General features: G+C 44.8%; 1 protein-coding gene across 2 annotated transcripts in view; it reads right to left on the reverse strand.

Moving 5' to 3' along the window:
* Positions 1-215: 215 nt before the first annotated feature.
* LOC147883886 (ALG6, ALG8 glycosyltransferase family) overlaps positions 216-19,655 on the reverse strand; it is a 35,231-nt gene continuing 15,791 nt past the window's right edge. The window contains exons 3-5 of one of the 2 annotated variants that reach the window (XM_087398531.1): positions 16,440-16,651; positions 16,114-16,351; positions 216-793 (exon numbers count right to left, since the gene is read on the reverse strand). In XM_087398531.1, the coding sequence (XP_087254657.1) occupies positions 369-793; positions 16,114-16,351; positions 16,440-16,651 (875 nt within the window). In that variant the 3' untranslated portion in view covers positions 216-368. The remainder of the gene's footprint in view (positions 794-16,113; positions 16,352-16,439; positions 16,652-19,655) is intronic. The other variant, XM_087398530.1, reaches the window with a different exon arrangement.

A 19,655-nucleotide genomic window follows, 5' to 3' on the forward strand; every position in this document is an offset into this window, starting at 1 on the left:
TCCCTTTCCCCATATACATTTTAACGTTCTTTCTTTCTCATATTCGCCATAACACTTAATTTAGTAAGTCGCATATCCTCCATCCCCTCGGTACTTAAAGCATCAAGTATTTCTCCCTTTTACAAAGGCGCGTTAATTTTTATATACACAAATATTCAAACACACATGAACAAACATCTACACATACTGATTTATCCTTGGTTTTTGTCAGAGAATTAAAAATTAGATTCTGGTCATTCTTTGAATTTGCTTGATCAGTTCAATGATCTTCAAAATAAATACTAATCATTGTGTGCTACAGACTTGTCCATGGAACAGAACTGACGCACCCCATAACCCTGCTAACTGTGGAGTTCAATACAGAAGCTTCAAAATGCCAACATGTAGAGCAACAGCTTCGACCATGTGTATGTCATCCCCAGTGCACAATATACAGAGACAAGCATAAGAGGCAGGAAAGGCAGCTTCCCCTCAAATATTAGGGTATGGAAAACCTGTCCATAAATTTCCACAAAAATAAGGCCTAAAATATACGCTATTTCTCCCCTCCTAAGCAGCTGCATAGTGATCTTCCCGTCTGTACTTTCTTCAGTAGGAGTAAAGCATTTCTGAATTGTCTCTGAAGGTCTTGAGTCTTTCATGCCAGCGCCTGACATACAGCTCTTTGAAAAGCATCCATTAAAATATGCAGAAAAGCCCAAACACATCAACAAGGTATGCAGAAGCAGCAGAAAAACTTTGATAGAGTACTCCTTTGCTTCAAAAAGAAGTGGGAAAAGTGAGTAGTAGCACACTGCCAAGCAAAAGATTCATAAGTACCATGTATGTGAATCTTCTAGACAGCATCCTCAACGAAAAAATCTCTCTCTCTCTCTCTCTCTCTCTCTCAACCCATGAAGCATGGATTCAATGTGTATAAGCTGTACTGATGTGCCTTGTGGGATTAGACCTAGTTGATGACTTTATGAAAGGGAATGAAATGCTCAAGGACAAGCAAACGGAACAGGACAATGCTATAAGGCATATGAGATTAAATTGCAAGAAGTCAACATGCAATGACCCAGATGCTTACAAGATCCTGCAAAAGAAGAACACCATTCTCAAACAGCACATTGACGAAATCACAAACACTCAAGGGGATACATTGCAAGAAACAGCACGAATGAAGGCTAACACTTGATGCTAAAATAGAGGGCACACAATGAAAAATTCTCGTAGGTAGAGGTCGTCAGCGCACACATGCATGCATAGTAAATCTAACTTCCAAGAAGGATGAGACCAGCCCCCTAGATAAGACAAAGAAACTATGCAAGGAGAAAGCTGGCATTGAGGCAGAAGGCATGGCAGGTGGGCACAGATGAGACTAGAGGATAGAGCAACTTAATTGCAAATGTATGCCAGAATGTGTTGACAAAAGGACGCCTTGAAAGCCACGCCTATCTAGATATATGAGGACCTCACACACATGCAAGCAGAATAAAAGGACTGTGCAACAAAGGTAATGGAAGCCAAAACAGAGGGGAAACGAGCAGTTTATTCAGATGTGAAGGTCATCATTCAAGACATACCACTGATTACCAAATAGGGGTTTCCAACCAGTGGAACCGCCTTGTAAATGGCAAGCTGCATCTGTAATGTAAGTCGTCACATGCACCAGGGTCAAGCCCAGGTGGCAGTGACAACTCGCTGCCTTGTCAGCTAATTGCAACTCCCTACGCAGCAGATCCAGCAGGTTTTGGGGCCTTTAAAGGGCAGCAGCACACATGGAAAGTGGGCTGGGGGAGGCGCCTTTTACAGGCAGCCTCAGCCCCCTCCAGGTCCAGACCCTAGGGCTGAGCAAACAGCCCAACCAGCGCAGCCAACCTGCCAACTGGCTGGTCGGCCAGTTCAGGCTGGTTGGGTCGGCTGAAACGGACCTTTCCAGCCCCTATATAAAGGGGGGCTTGCCCCTCATTTCATCATCCAGCTCCCAGCCTCCAGCAGCCCCTTCAGCCATCCTATGGGCAAGGTTGGGTGTCCTATTTCCACAGCACAGTTCCATCTCCCGCATGTCGCAGTTAAGGGAGTGGTCTCAGCGCAGTTTTGCATGCTGACTTGGCAATCATGTATAAATAAAGCAGTGTACTATAGTTAGGTAGATCTCTGGTGTCTTTCATGCTTGAGTTCTTCCTCGTATGTTCATCTAATTTCAGCACAGCTAGTCCCCACAAGCTACATAAGGGAGGCCACAATTCGCGTACGTCCTAGGGTCTCCCTTTCACTGCCAGATCACAAGCCTCAAGTTCCACTTACTATCACTATCACTTTGACCATACATTAGACACAATGTATTATAGTTGTAATAGTAGGGAGTTATAGGTTTAGCAGTCACCTAGTTAAATGGGCCAGTTGGCCTATCTCATCACTTAGTACTCTCTTGTACTTTTTAGTAGTGGTTCTCGGGATGATTGTGGGCTTGCCACGTGGCAGCCTGTTGTAATAATCCCATAAGCAAACATGTGCTGGCCCACTTTTCTTAAAAGTATATATAGGGGCTTTAGCTGTACTACACATTCATTCAACACTAATGCAAGTACGTTCTATTCTATCATTGTTAGCACTTCGTGAGCATCAGCCTACAGCTGCACATTGCAAGAAGGACAGCATCAAGCTTTCCGCTTGCCAGCCACATGAGAGCTGCTGAATCTCATGCTCTCTTTGTGTAAGAGTGACCTAACGCAACCCCTTTACTTCCTTTTCTGCTAATTCCAGCTAAACAGTTCTCTAAGTTCCCCAAAACTAGTGACTGTTAAGTAGCTATAGTAGAAGCCTTGTTTCAGTAGTTACCTCCCCAAAGATACAGAAAGCCAACCCTCCCTTGATGCTCTATCCATGTAGCTGTTGGGGGTCAACATCTCCTGATGTCACCTAGAGAAAGGACCTTGCTTGTGCGTGTGGTGCCCAATGAGCATAGAGAGTGAGGACCTGTGTTGTGGGTGTGCCCACCCCCCATGAGAGTAGGTTAGAGTGGCTGTCCAGGGCCTCTTGAACGTTCCCACGGAGGCCATGGAGGTTCCCAGGAGGGGTGTGGAGGAGTGTGGCCAGTTCTTCCCTAACGGGCTGCATGGATGTGCCCTTATAGGCGCCCCACGTGAGGGCTGGAGAGCAGAGGGTGGGCCGACCTACAGGTCGTGCCACCTTGGCTAGAGACAGCCCCTGTTTCGGGGCCTCTTTATAGGGACATGTGCAGCCCTAGGCCGGCCCACATGTGCTGGTCGGCCCTACAGTTGGGCTGAGTCGGCCCGCCTAGGCATAGAGGGGTTTGCCCTTTTTTAGGCTGTGTGCCCAGCCCTAGGTGCTGCAGTCGGCCCACCTACCAGCCGGGGTCGGCCCTAGCCTAGTAGTCGACTAGGAAGGGGCTGGGGGCTATTTATAGGCCCCCCTCAGCCCTCATTTCATCATCTCTTGCAGGGCTTGGCAGAGGAGCAGAGCAGCCCAGTTGTGCACTTGTGGAGCAGGGCAGTGGAGCAGTTCATCCACTCCCTTGTGCTCCCTTCCACTTGGTTGTTGAGCTGTTTGTTCTGAGCTCTCAAGCAGCCCATTGGTTCCAAGGTTTTCCCCCAATTGTAGTGGGGTTTTCTCCAGAGATCACTTGCAGTTCTCCTGTGCCTTTCTCTTCTTTTTCTCCTTCTCAGTGTGTGTGTGTGAGGCGTGCTTCTACGACAGATCAGAGAGCAGCAAGGGATGGTCAGACCACTACAAAACATAGAGGGTGACCAGGCACAGCGGCACGTCACAGACTTCTATACATTTGAGTCAGCCCCCGGACACAATGGAGTGGAGGAAGAGGAGCTATCCAATATTAGAGGAGTCTGGATGAGCAGACGGCACAGTACCACAAGAAGAGGGGCGCAGAGGCCACATGTGCGACAGAGAGCCCCCAAAGTACACTCTATTGAGGTCCGACCTATCACAGCTTTCCTCAGGGGAGACCGACAGAGACGAGGCATCACTCTAGACATAGCCCAGAGAGTCCAGAGAGCGAGGAGACCGCGTCCCCCACCGCAACGCGAGATAGCTTGACAGACGCAAATACGAGACATCTTCACAGCCCACAAGAGAGCCATCACTGTACTAGGCTTCAAATTCGTCCTAGCGCCTAGATAGATTGATTGATATGGCCCACTCTGCAGCCATAGTTGACTTTGTCTTTGTCTATGATTATGATTCTGTTAGCATAGACTAGTACTCAGCAACGGTCCTAGCCCCTTTGCTTCAGCCCACTGAAGCTTGTATGAGTTCGCTTTTCTGTGCACTTTGTCCCATAGGCCCGTGAGGTCTCCTGTGGACGTTAATATATTTTTCTTTCTTTCTCTCTCTCTTTTCCGTTCATTTCCGCTGCACTTCTCACATGGTATCAGAGCCACGGTTGGCTTGAGACCCAAGGAGCAGAGGGAGTGTTGAGCCAACACACAGAGAGGATGATTAGTGTGCTATTCGGAGGTGTCTTTGAGGAGCAGGTTCGAGGAGTGGACTGTTCGGGTGACCAGCAAAGGGTGTTTTCAGTTCAAAGAAGAGGTGCTTCCAAGGGACGGAAAGCGAGGTGTGAAGGTACATTGGGCTGTCAGCCCCTTCATCCTTTTCTTCCACCTTCTCTTTCAACCCTCAGTTCCATTCTATCCCATCCATCTTCTCTTTCAATTCATCATCCTCTTCAATCGGACAGGGGGGCTTTGTCCGAGATGGTAGAGAACAAGACTAGAATTCCAGTGTTGCCCACGTTCCCGATTGACCGGCAGTTGAATGGGCTCATTTACGGCGTCTGGCAGGTGAAGATGGAGTCTGTGTTACAATCATAGTTGCCAGCCGAAACGGAAGAAACAGAAGAAACGGAGTTTTCGGCTCCCGCCAAAACGAAAACGGAAGAAACGGCAATATGATACAATTTATGTATAAAATTTTATGTTTTATATGTAATATAATTATCAATAGAGTGCAAATCATACATAATACAATTATCTATACTTGAAGCATCATGCATGCTTCTATAATTCTGAATTCCTATGATGATTGATCTATCTCGTATCATCTATTATCCATGAATGATGCTTCAACAATCAACATGTGTCATCATTCATGAACTAAGTTCTTAGTTCCAAGTTCCAAGTTCTAACAAGTTTGAAGTTATCACAATCCGAAGTTTGAAAGGGAGGATGGAGAGGTGAGAGGGAGGATGGAGAGGTAGAAGGAGGATGGGAAGGTGAAAGAGGATGGAGAGGTAGAAGGAGTCGAAGGAGGAGGATGAGAGGTAGAAGGAGGATGGAGAGGTAAGAGACGAGAGATAGTGGAGGGATGGAAAGCAACTGCCAACCTGCAAGATGGAGAGGATGGAGGGCAAGTTGCAGCCTGTAGGGTGGAGAGCAACCTGCTGAATGGAGGGATGAAGAAGAGAGCAGGCTGCGGGTGCCAAGGCCCAGGAATCAAAGATGGAGAGGCTGGAGAGCAGCAGCACAGGATGCGGCGGAAACGACGACATGAGGCGACAAATCGGCGAAAAATGTTTTAATCAAAAGAGGGCAAAAAACAATTTAATCAAAAGAGAGCCAACCACCCCCAATAAAACAAACCCCCCCCCCCCTTTACGCAAAGCCACCCAACAAACAAACCCACACCCACCCAAAAAAAAAAAAAAAAGGGTATTACGAAACGGCGTTTCTTCAAGAAACACCGTTTTCGTTTCGTCGTTTCCATTTCCTGGCAAGAAACGGCCATTTCGTGCAACTATGGTTACAGTCATATGACCTAGCAGATTTTATCCTGATAGGTGTTGCGGCTTGCCCAACTGGATCCCGTGGTGAAGGACCTTGGCATCCTGGAGCAGGAGGCCGAGACCCTGTCTCAGCTCTGGGACCATGTTAATGCCAGGGTAAGAAAATTTATATTTCTTAATTGTACTCCTCAGGTGATTAATCACGTGAAGCACATGACAGTGGCCAAAAGTATATGGAAGCATTTGGCGTCCATGTATAACTGAGCCTCTCCCATGAAGAGAGTCTCACTAGAGGTCCAGATGAGGTTGTTGGATCCCAAGAAGTCTTCATCGATGCAGAACCACATCACCAAGTTACAGGAACTTCAGTAGGAGATCCTAAACTCATCCAATATGGAGAAGAAGCCCCTACCACGGATATTTTATAGACACTAAATTGACAAGAAGCCCCAAAATGTGGGGAAAATATCACCGCCGATAGTATGACTATTACTGGCGGTAATATGAAAACTAACCGTGGGTAGTATACATATTAGCGCCGGTATTATGCATACTACCGCCGGTAAATTTTTGCCGATTTTTTAGTAAATTTACTCGGTTACCAACGTGAGCAACCCATTTTCACGCTATGTGGGGACGAAATTCACAAAACATGATCACTCATTCACGTGAACATAAAAACGGGAATCAAAACCCTATGTGCACAAGATCTACAACACACAAAATCTTACATTCATCAGAGGACATGGCCATAACTCTCCTATCCTAGTTATCCTCTCAGTACGGGGCCTTCTATTTGTCCTTGATCACCAGTGGTAGAGTGAATGAGTTGACTTGGAAGGAATGATCCTCATGGTGCTTGACCAAGAGGAGCATTTCTTAGATCGTACCTACGACAGTCAGCTTGAGGCTTTGACAGCTGATCAGAAAGGCAGAAAGCAATCGATAGCTGAGGAACGAGAAGCTCTCAAGGCATCCTGTGCATGTAACCAATGTGGCCAGAAAGGTCATTATTGGCATCAATGTCCCCAACGGAATGCAGAGGGGTCTAGTCACTAGGTGGCCAATAGTGTTACTGCGGCAACCACGTATACTCCAACCTTCTAGTAGCACGGGGCAGGCACTACCAACAGGCTTTTCGAATCCAGATGGAGGATTGCTTGCTTGCTTGTTTGTGGCAGCAAGATCTACGAATCAGGTGCACCTAGTAGGGAGTCATGTATCGAGGCAAGCTTTCAGGCAGACCTCAAGCCATGAGGAGTTGTTCCCACTGACTCAAGTGGCAGTATGTTACCAGTCTCTATTTGGACGTTATGACCTGGCAGATCCAGAGGGGGTCTCCTAGTGTTCTGTTGTAGCTATTGAATGATGTTGCTAGAGATCTAGATGGGTCAATAGATTGCTAGTGCGGGAACCCAGACACCGTTGATTGATGTTGTTATCAGCCCGTTGTCATTGGAGCACTAAAGTTCATCGATCTAGCGACAATGTACCAGTTTGGACTTGAGAGGGAGCTTCAAATAGTTCCAGGATCCTCTGTTGGAGTCATGTACCAATACCAATAGTTGGATTGTTGTACCAGTTGACCCAGAGTACCATTACCAGACCATAGGAGTGTGCCTAGCACATGTGGCCTGGGAGTAATAGTTCCACGTTTCCAGTCATCGTGCTGAGAAGGTTCGAACCACGAGGGGGCTTCTTCGACAGTACCTATGGCGGTCTTCAATGGTGGAGCATCACAAGACGGATACCTCCAGTTGTTCCAACGGCAGACCCAGCTCCCTGGTGTCTCTGTTCCATCCAGGAGTTGAGAGGGGGTGTTGAAGGTCAACATCTCCTGATGTCACCTAGAGAGAGGGCCTTCTTGTGGGTGTGCCCGCCCAGTGAGTGAGATAGCATAGAAAGTGAGGGCATGTGTTGTGGGTGTGCCCGCGCCCCGTGAGAGTAGGTTAGAGTGGCTGTCCAGGACCTCTTGCACGTTGCCACGGAGGTCATGGAGGTTCCCAAGAGGGAGTGTGGCCAATTCTGCCCTGAGGGGCTGCATGGATGTGCCCTTATAGGCGCCCCACGCGAGGACTGGAGAGCAGAGGGTGGGCCGACCACCTTGGCTAGAGACAGCCTCCCTTTTTTTTTTTTTTGGAGGGGGGAGGGGGGCCTTTATGGGGCCATATGCAGCCCTAGCAGTGGGTTGGCCCACGTGTGCTGGTCGGCCCTACAATTGGGCTGAGTCGACCACCCTAGGCACAGAGGGGTGTGCCCTTTTATGGGGTTGTGCCCACTCCTAGGTACTGCAGTCACCCACCTACAAGCAGGGGTCGGCCCTAGCCTAGCAGCCGACTAGGGAGGGGCTGGGTGCTTTTTATAGGCCCCCCCTCAGCCCTCATAAAACCAAACTGGAGGGTGAAAAACAGCTATGGCTTCACTTCAACGACGGAATTTAACTCTCCAAAGCTCTCCCTCACTCCCTCTCTCTGAACATACACTAGGGCCCAGGACAAATTGTCGGGCTGGACCCCCCCGAAGGTATTTATTCATTGCAGAAATTCTGTTACAGAAGTTCAGCTTAGAGCTGTCTCGTAAGTCTCTCTCTTCAAAACGTGAAAAATCCTTACTTTTACAAGAGCTTCAAGCTCCATTCAAATTGGCAACATGCCACTTGTCTAAAATCTAGACTAAATCCTATTACAAGCCACTAAGGGCTATTCTGGAGTCTTCAAAGCTCTCGGTCACACGAACCGCCTCCTAAATGCTTGTCAGGCTCCCATTTCGCTTAGGAAAAATAATCCTTGCTAGTACCTGCAACAATTAATTACCATGGTACCCATTAATTGTTAGCGCTTTGCATGCAAATGACACACTGTGGACTAATCCTAGTCACGGTGGGCGTCCCCACTAAACACATGTGCACATCTAAACAAATATATATATATACAAATAAATATATATATTTTCTCTGGTTGACCGGAGTCAACACTCTTGATTATAATTAAAGAGCTTTGACCAAAGGTCAAGGCGCCTTAATTATAGCCAGGTCTCTCCAACCGAAGTTGGCACATCTTGGTTAACCCGGGGTTAACCCTCTTGGCGCATGCCAAGTCTTGTTGACCGAAGTCAACACTCTCTGACCGCAGTCAAGTTTACTTGACTGGAGTCAAGTATCTTTGACCGTAGTCAATCCTTTGACCATTAAAATAACTCTTTGACCATAATTAATACATATAAAACTCTTTAATTATGATCAAATAAATGGTCAACTGTACTTTGACTTAGGATATTTACATTATGGTGACATCCCCTCGGCTTCTAATCAGTTGACCTCAACTGAAAAGCTTCCTTGTAAACATCCAAAAGCTGTAGATGATCGGATAACATGTCTTCGTCCATCCACTTGGCATCTAATGCCGTATAATTCTTGAATTTTACAAGATACCTGTAAAATTGCTTACCCTGAGGGCCTTTACGTACAATATGGTACACAATTTGCTCTGGCTGAAGGACTTCCTCCAGCTCATCCACTTCTGGTGGATCTTCTGATACTAGTTCTGTAGGCTCTGGTCCTTGAAATTTCTTTAGAAGACTCACATGGAATGCATTGTGAATCCTCCAATGCTCTGGCAATGCTAATCTGTATGCAACCTCATTTATTCTTTCTGTAACCCTAAAAGGGCCATAATATCTGGGAGATAACTTTGCATACACTTTCTGTTTGCCTTTAAACTTGCGGAGCCTAGCTTTTTCAAACCTCAAAAGTACCCAGTCCCCTTCCTTGAGATCTAGCTGTCTCCTATGTTTATCTGCAGCTCTTTTATGTTTCTCTTGAGACCTTTCAATTGCTGTCCGGACTTGGCTGTAAGCTGTCTGGAGGTCTCTCACAAACTGATCAGCTGCAAATATTTCATATTTAGTCCTTAATATAGGTGGCAAAATCACCTTCCCATATATGACTTCAAAAGGGGCTTTCCCTGTAGAGCTATGTACTGTATTATTGTAAGCAAACTCTACTAACGGTAGGTACTTTTCCCAGTCTGAACTTTGGTCACCCACGTAGCATTTCAGCATATCCAAAATGGTAGAATTTGCTACTTCACTTTGACCATCTGTCTGGGGATGGAAAGAAGAAGAAAAATTCAGATTCGTCCCCATGTTATCAAATAAAGCTCTCCAGAATAGACTGGTCATTCTGGGATCTCAATCACTAACAATGGACTTAGGCATACCATGATGTTTAAATATTTGTGCCATGAACAGCTTAGCCATATGATCTGTCTTTATGGTTTTGCGAACCGGAAGGAAATGAGCTTGCTTGCTGAATCTGTCTATGATAGTCCAGATCCCATCATTCCCTGACTTTGATCTCGGCAAATAAAAAATAAAGTCCATTGTAATACTTTCCCATGGTGCCTGAGGCACGAGAAGAGGCATAAGTAGGCCAGGTGCCTTCCGTCTATCGTACTTTATTTTCTGACACGTAAGGCATTCAGTAACAAACTGATGTATATCTTTCCGCATTCCTGGTCAAAAGAAATACCTCTCTAGGGCTAGAGTTGTTGCTGTAATTCCTCTATGTCCAGCATAGGGAGGTGCATGGCATTCCCCCAAAAGCTTTTTCCTCATCTCCTAGGTGATGCATAGGCAATCATCTTTCATTAAATACCCATCTTTCAGGGAATAGCGACTGGTGGATTGCCCCTCTTGCATTTGCTGTAAAATTTCACCAAAATCAGAATCATGAGCATATTGTTCCCTCATGCCTTCCAGGTCCTGATGATAAGCAATAGTTACATTATTGACCTGGGGTCTTCGGGACAAGGCATCTGCCACTCTGTTCCGAATTCCTGGAGTATGGACAATCTGAAAATGATACATTGACAGCATGTTTGCCCATTTCATATGCTTCTCTGAAAGCTTGGTCTGAGTCAAAAAGTATTTCAGACTTTGGTGATCTGTTTTGACAGTAAAATCTGCACCCAAAAGATAGTGTTTCCATGTATGGATGGCATGAATTACAGCCAATAACTCTTTCTCATAGATTCCTAAATATCTTTCCGCATCCCGAAGTCGCCTGCTTTCATAGGCTACTACATGACCATTCTGATGCAATGCAGCCCCAACACATTCTCCACAAGCATCGCAATCCACATCAAAAGCCTGATACAGATCCGGAACTACTAGAATAGGCTCTGTAGTCAACTTTTCCTTGAGTGTATTGAATGCTTTCTTCTGTGATAATCCCCATGTGAAGGCTGCATTTTTCTTAGTGAGGTCATGTAATGGAGCGGCGATATCAGCAAAATGTCTGATAAACCTTCTGTAGTAAGAACACAAGCCCAAAAAACTTCGAACTTCATACACAGTTTTCAGCTCTGGCCATTCCTGAATGGCACGGATCTTCGCTGGATCCATTTGTATCCCATTCTTGGATATTATATGCCCCAGATAGTGGATTTCTCCCAGGAAGAATTCACTTTTCTTGCTGTTTGCATAGAGCTGATGATTTCTCAGCTCTTGAAACACTATAGCAAGATGTTCTCTGTGCTCTTCCTCTGTCTTAGAAAAAACTAAGATATCATCAAAGAAAGTACCAGTAAAATGCCTGTACTTCCGGAAGATGCGATCCATCATTCTATTGAATGTGGCTGGAGCATTTGTCAACCCAAAAGGCATCACTAAGTATTCATACAACCCGAATGTTGTGCGGAATGCTGTCTTATGCACATCCTGAGGCTATATCCTCACTTGGTGGTAGCCACTCTTTAAATCTATCCTGCTGAAAACTGAAGCTCCATTTAACTGATCCAGGACATCATCAATACGCAGAATAGGGAATCTATTCTTGATGGTCATTTTGTTCAGTGCGCGATAATCGACGCACATACGGAATGAACCATCTTTCTTCTGTACTAACAGTACAGGGGAACAAAAAGGAGACGAGCTGGGCTGAATCAACCCTTTGGACAGCAAGTCATGTACCTGAGCCATGATCTCCTCTCTCTGAGTCGCACTGACTCTATAAGGGGGTCTATTTGGTGGTTCACTACCAGGCATTAACTCTATCTGATGATCTTCTGGTCTCTCTGGGGGTAACTCCCCTGGCAAAACATCAGAAAAGCAATCTTTAAAGTTTACAAGAAACTGAAGCTTATCTTTGTCTGCATCATTCATTTCAGCATGCATATCATTCTCTTTTTCTTTTACAAAAACCATGTACGCAGAAATTGCAGACTTTATTGCTTTACCGCATGAAACATCAGATACAATGGGGATAGTGTCCCCTTTATTCCTGGCAACTAAACGCTGATTTTTCCCCCTATGCACAAACTCCAGCACTCTTTCAGGAAGAGTCAACTTCACTGCCTTGCGGTGAAACCAAGGCATCCCCAAAACTACATCATAATGTTTCAGTGGAGAAATGAAGAAGTCTTCCTGATCCACATAACTCTGAACATGAAGACGGAGCTTCCCTATCAAGGGAGTAACTGGCACATGATTCCCACAAAACATTTGATCGGCATCCAAAGCCCTGCCTAACTCTACGGAATTCCGCTATCTGTTCAGGGGTGAATAGAGATTTGCCCTTATAGGTCTTTGAGAACTGAGTACCCCTCGGCTTCTGAGGCTGAAACCCTTTCTTTTCAGCCTTGGGGGACTCTTTCTTTTCTGATTTTGAAAAATCAGTTTTCTTTTTATCAGCACGTCCTGCATGCAAGGATGGTACTGTAGATGGATCTTGTAGCGGCACAAGACTCGCTACTGAGGCTGAATGCATAAGATCTTGAATATTCTTTGCCCCCAAAGCATTCACTACTGCCTGAATTCTTGGAGTGAGACCTGCTCTGTACTTCCTCATTTGGGTGCCTTTGGAGATCTTTTTGAACGGTGCAACCTGTAAATAAGCATCCCAGAACTTTTGGTTGTACCCATCCACTGTATCTCCTGCATCCATGTGCAAGCTGTCCCAATCTTGAAGAACAAGGTCTCTAAACTGTTTAGGCATGAACTGCTGGTAGAAGGCTTTCTTGAAGCCCTTCCACTTTCTTGGGGCTGACCCATCTGTGGTCAGTGCACTCCACCATGCACTAGCCGTTGCTGTTAAGTGTAGACTGACCATTCTTAACTTGGAGGATTCTGAAAATTTCTCTGTACCGAATGCAGCATCAAACTGTCTGATAAACTGCAATGCTTTGTCTGTATGACCATACTGTCCATTGTAGGTCATAAACTTGACAGATTTTCCTCCCTCTTTAAATTCCCTGGTCGCTTTGGAAGACCTTCTCTTCCCAGACTTCTCATGTTTCCTTCTTTTCCTGGATGGTTTATCTGATAAAGAAGAAGAAGACACAGAAGTCGAACTCGAGGTAGACGGTGATGGACTAGGAGATCGGTGATGATGCCTCGATCTCTTTTTACTATGGGACCGTCTCCTATGAGATCTATGAGATCTCTCTCTCTCAGACTGTACACGAGAGTGTGCCTCTGGCATTGGCACGTCATATACTGGATTAGGCATAGCTTCTGCTGGAAACAAATACTGAGCCCTGGGATCCCTTTTAAGATTTTCCAGCTCTTGTATACGAGTGCATACCATCTGTTCAAATTCTTGTTGAGTTTGCGGCACATTTCTCTGTCCTGGATGTACATCCCTATCTTGTGAATCCCACTGGATAGGTGATTGATCCATATTCTGAGATCTGCAGATTTCTCAGACAGTGCGGGTAACTGATGCACTCTACTTTTGCTTTTTCAACAGAAAAAGTACCTCAACAAGAGGTGTTTTGCGTTTACAATCTATGCCAGTACTGGCTGTCAGTTCAAGGCATATACCCACACAGTTACCAAAGCATCAACAACTATATTGCCCTTTTCTGGCTACTGCAGGTGGCTTCGACAGGCATCTGTTTTTTTTTTTTTTCCTCTTTTACTGCTCAAAGGCGTGTATACTCTGTTTCTGCAAATCTCTGATTCCTCTGTTTTTCTGCTGTTTTTCTGACAGTGAAAGTCTGGCAAGCAGGTGAAATCTGCTAGTAGAAACAGTCTCTGCAACTGTTTTTTTTTTTTTTTTTTGAAAACAGTAACCAGATGAGTAACTTCTGGTTACTCTAACCAACTGTCTGGTTCTGGTCTGGTTAGTCTGCAACTAGACTAACTGGACCAGTTACACCAACCAAACTGGTCTGGTTAGGCCAGAATAACTGGACCAAAGTTGAACTAACTATATACTGGTTCAACTAACCAGAGTTGACTAGCTGTAGTTAACTTAACCAGGGTTTCACTAACCACGGGTCAACCAACCAGGGTTTACTGTACCAGGGTTAACTTGACCACTGGTCTGCCAAGCGGGCTGCCACGTGTCAGTGCCACGTCAGCGCCGCACGTCTGGACCTGCTGGCTGCCACGTCAGCGCCACGCCCACACGTGTCTGCCATGTCATCAGCTGCCTATCTGCCACGTGTCCTCCTGCGCCACGTCAGCTGGACCTGCTGGCACCCTCACTGGAGCCGTCTGTGTGCGATGGCCACCGGCGAGCCTTCGTTCACAACGAACATCTGCTCATCGCTCTTGCGTGATGGCATCGTGATGGCATCGCTTCTCTTTCCCACAGCTAAACGATAACGCTCCATCCGCGTCAAGCAAGAAGGGCGTACAAAGGCCAAAACCTCTGCGACTCCCAATCGTATAACTTCGATTCTGCTCTCTCTGTCGAATCTTGCCCAGGGTTGACGCCCACAGAGCCACTTTCACAAAGCCTTACTAGCCTCTATTTCTGGCGCATCTTGCAGACGATCAGATCGAAACATTGACCGGTGTAATATCTTCCGATCACTCAGAGACTTCACATCCTGGAGCTTTGTTGGATCGTCACAGTTTGAGGAAGCTGTGAAACCATGCTCTGATACCAATAAAACCAAACTGGAGGGTGAAAAACAGCTATGGCTTCACTTGAACGACGGAATTTAACTCTCCAAAGCTCTCCCTCACTCCCTCTCTCTGAACATACACTAGGGCCCAGGACAAATTGTCGGGCTGGACCCCCCCGAACATCTTTATTCATTGCAGAAATTCTGTTACAGAAGTTCAGCTTAGAGCTGTCTCGTAAGTCTCTCTCTTCAAAACGTGAAAAATCCTTACTTTTACAAGAGCTTCAAGCTCCATTCAAATTGGCAACATGCCACTTGTCTAAAATCTAGACTAAACCGTAGTCAATCCTTTGACCATTAAAATAACTCTTTGACCATAATTAATACATATAAAACTCTTTAATTATGATCAAATAAATGGTCAACTGTACTTTGACTTAGGATATTTACATTATGGTGACACCTCATTTCATCATCTCTTTGCAGGGCCTGGCAGAGGAGCAGAGCCAGCCCAGTTGTGCACTTGAGGAGCAGTTCATCCACTCCCTTGTGCTCCCTTCCACTTGGTTATTGAGCTGTTTGTTCTGAGCTCTCGAGCAGCCTGTTGGTTCCAAGGTTTTCCCCTAGTTGTAGCGGGGTTTTCTCCAGAGATCACTTGCAGTTCTCCTGTGCCTTTTTCTCCTTTTTCTCCTTCTCAGTGTGTGTGTGTGTGAGGAGTGCTCTCTCTCTCTCTCTCTCTCTCTCTCTCTCTCTCTCTGTTCCATTTATTTCCGCTGCACTTCTCACAGTAGCATCACAACACCCATTTCTGAGGGTTCTGATGAGAAAGAGGTAAGGGTTGTTTTGAAGCCTGCTTCTCAAGGTTTCCACAACCTTGCCTGAGTTAAACCTACATCAGGCACCGACAGCCAAAGTAGGGAGCTATACAACCACCAAATTCCTCCCACAGAAAACCCTCCATGTAGCATCACAACACCGATTTCGTGCACTGACGAGAAAGACGGACTATTTGTTTTGCAGCCTTCTTCTCAAGGTTTCCACAACATTGCCTAAGGTAAACCTACATTAGGCACCGATAGCCAAAGGAGTGAGCTATACAACAACCAAATTCCTCAATCCATGTGTAAAAGATACATGCATGCCATGCCTTCCAGAAGTGCAGACATCTTGAAACCTCACTACATTACTCCCAAATCTGTCAAGCCATGTTAGGATTAGCCCCTGCTATGGCCTTGTAGGCTAGAGATTACCAGGTATGAAAGAAAGCTTCAACGTCGACATGAATCCCTCAACACTTCAAAGAGACATTGGGAATAGATTGCAAGACAACTACCTCACCGGCTAACAGCACAGCATTTTGATGTAGATTAGTTTCAACAATTAGATAAGTGAGGACTGCAACTCTCCCCATGTAAAGCCTTGATGTTTCTCAACCTTTTATGAGTCTGTGACACTACTTAAAAACCTGCTAATCAGTCCTCCAATGTAAGTCAAACAAAAAGGCCATACCTGTTGATAAAAGGACATAGTCTCGGGCGTTCTCTATAGAACTCACAGCCATGAGGCTGAGAGGGATCACAAAGTGAAGGGAGGCCTTCTCGTGCACATGCCAACCAAACATAAATCCACATATGTAAGCATATGCCACACACCTTGGCACATCCTTCTTCTTGGGTTTTTTCCAGACTGTGAGAAGGCAAGGTAGCATTGTAAAGAATACTAGCAGCATGCTCCTTAGCGGGGTGATCTGCGATGCAAACAAAATGAGCATGTAAGTCCCAAATATGCTCATGACTTAATAGCCTGAAAAAGAATCTCATGACAACATAGCTAACCTGTGGAAGAACAGCATGAAGTTTTGAATCTCCCACAAGCCCACCAGTCATTGCTGCTGTTTGTACTTCGATGTGAAAGCCCAGTTTCTTAAGAAGAAGAGAAATAAATTTATCTGCTGTGTTATAAAGGGCCCAAAAGTTGGGAGCCCAGTATGCATGACACAACCCTCGTCCAAATGGGAAAAGACGCTTCAGCACTTGACCAATCTGCTCTGTTGAATCTCACAATCAAAAGCAACCGGGCTTAATGAAATGGAGAAAAAGATAAGATATATCTTCATATATATCCAATCTTACAAATTAATTTTTTTTTTAGAACAAGCAAAGAAGGAAAGAAGGGAGTTTGTAAGCGACTTTAGACAAAATTGTGAGTAAATGAGAAAGATAAAAAAGAATAATAACTTAGTAAGCAAAGATATGCTTATGTTCTCAGCATAAGCTGCCATCTGGGTTTCAAAAGATTTTGGAAAAAAAGATAAGAATTGAATTTATCATCCCAGAGCACTCAAAAGTCACCTGACCATATGTTTTCAAACATGCTAGGTTTCAATATGAATTAGATAGAATATTCAGCGTACTGTCAACATAAAGATATCGCAACAACTTACTACCCCCCAAAGGATTTCCTTCGGCAAGGAAGCAACAAAGACAATGGAACTTATTTTCTAGGAGTCCTAGTCAACTCAAGCAGAAGTGGAGATCACATCTAGCAAGGAAGTAGAAAAATTATGACCTTAGCACAGTTCGGGTCCAAACCCACATAAACACAACCTTTTTATAAAGTATTGACTTGTGAGGAGCTTATAGAGTAAAAATATGTAAGATGCAACTGACAACGACTGCACTGATGCTGGATCCAAAGGAGTGTGCTGGGGGGCTTCTGCTCCACAGCTCCACAAAGGGGAGGCATGGCAAGGGGCTGGATTCTAGTGGGGGAAAGCTTGTAGGGGTGAAAGCACCACGACCGAAGAAGGCTCAGAGTACTCCTAAAGAGAAGACTATTCCTAGTCCAAAGGTGTCAACAAGGTCAAAAAGGAGAAGAAGAGAACTTTATTCAAGATTCTACTTGGTCCCTATTGACGATAAGACTTGATCATCACTGTCCTCACCATCATAATTGTCTTTTCTCTCTATTAGGTCCCACCCTTGAGCACACTAACAATTACGTGTATGAATGACGTAAACCAAGCTTGCACATAACCTCTGGGTTTATGTCGCAATCACCACGCAGCCATATAGCCAATCAAAGCCACCCCAACCCATGGGTTATTGGCCTCACTACGTAAAGTAGCTACAAAAAGCAATGTGTTTTGATTCATCTTCCCTCAAGAATGATTTAAGCGTGTATGAACTACAAGAATTAAAGGAGTTGTTAAATGAGTTCTCCGATGTATTTCCAGCCAAACTAGCGGGTTTACCTACAGAAAGGGCAGTTGACCATAGCATTGACTTAGTTCCTGGCACTCAACCAAACAGTATTCCACCTTATAGGATAAGCTAGTCAAAGGAGGACGAGTTAGCTACACCACTTCAAGATTACCCAAAGATGGGCTACATACGCCCAAGTAAATCACCTTGGGGTGCCCTTGTCCTTTTAATAAAGAAAAAAGATGGTTCGTGAAGAATGTGTGTTAATTATAAACGATTGAATAAAGTGGCAATTAAGAACATGTATCCTCTAAGCTCTCCCTAGATCTGATGACTTGATCGACAGATTGGCAGCAGCGAAGTATTTCACTAAGATTGATTTGCGCACTATTTATCACCAAATCCGCATTTATGTGAAACATATAGAAAGGACTGCCTTTCGGCTAGGTATGGTCATTACGAGTTTCTCGTATTACCTTTTGGTTTCACCAATGCTCCCGCAACCTTCTAACAAATGATGAATCACTTGTTCCGAGATTATTTGCGCAAGTTTGTAGTGCTATTCTTGGATGATATCTTGGTCCACAACAAGACATTAGAGGACCACCTCAGTCATCTTTGGATTGTCTTAGTTTTACTAAGACAGAATCTGTTGTATGCCAATATGAGTAAATGCGACTTCTTTATGAAGGAGATCATTTACTTAGGACACAAGATTTCTCAAGAAGTTGTTAGCATTGATCTAGATCGTATTCAAATGGTTTTGGATTGGCCAACACCTCAAATTGTGAACAACTTTGTTCTTTCCTAGGATTTACTGTCTTTCTAAGGAAATTACTACGTGATTATTCTGTAATCACGGTCCCTATGACCAACATATTCAAAGGCCGTGGTCGTCAATCCAATCAGCCTATCACTTGGAATAAAATTCAAACAAGGCTTTTAACACATTGAAAGTTTGTGTCAAGGAAGCACCCATTCTAGCACTATCCAATCCTACCCATCCTTATGTTTTGGAGGCCGATGAGAGTGATTATACGATTGGGGCTGTGCATTATTCCAAGAGAGTAGACCAGTTGCTTTTGAGAGTAAAAAGCTCAATGACACTCAATATCATTGGCCGACACTAGAAAAGAACTTTAGGCAGGGGTGTATGCTCTTAAGGTTTGGAGACACTATCTGTATGGTTCTAAGTTTGTTGTATTGAGTGATCAGCAGTCAATCAAGTATGCGTGTGATGGGACGAACTTGCGAGGGAGGAAGGCTAGATGGGCAGAGTTCAATTTTGAAATCTAGAATCGAAAGGGTTCTGTAAATAGTGTAGAAGATGTCCTTAGTCAAATTAAGGTGGTAAATGCTCTGTCATTTACCGAGATATCCTCTGACCTATTTCAATCCTTAAGAGGGCTTTGTGTGACTGTCAGAACTTATTGGCAGTAGGTCCAAGATGGAAGCTCCATGATTGACTAGAATCAAGGATTGTGCCACCTAGGATACATCCAGCAGGAGGTCGTCAGTGGATGATTCGGAATGGATAACTATTCCGGAATAAAAAGATTTGCGTCCTAATGTGTCAGACCTTAGATCCAAGATTCTTGGAGAGTGTCATGATGCACCTAGTGCAGAGTGTCATGATGCACCTAGTGCAGGATGTCCAGGAGTACATAGGACAATATCTCTGGTGACGCATACTTTTTACTAGTCTAAGATGCTAGAATTTGTTCAAAACTATGTCATAGGTTGCCGAATTTGTCAAGTCACCAAGGCTAAACACCTTCGGAGGTTGTTACAGCCATTGGAAATCCCTGGCAATGGATTTTATCATGGGTTTGCCAAGAACGCACAAGG

The sequence above is a fragment of the Dipteris shenzhenensis genome, chromosome 27 (genome assembly GCF_047967505.1).
Source record: "Dipteris shenzhenensis isolate YYH24624 ecotype China chromosome 27, Dip_SZ_1.0, whole genome shotgun sequence".
Classification (NCBI taxonomy): Eukaryota; Viridiplantae; Streptophyta; class Polypodiopsida; order Gleicheniales; family Dipteridaceae; genus Dipteris; species Dipteris shenzhenensis.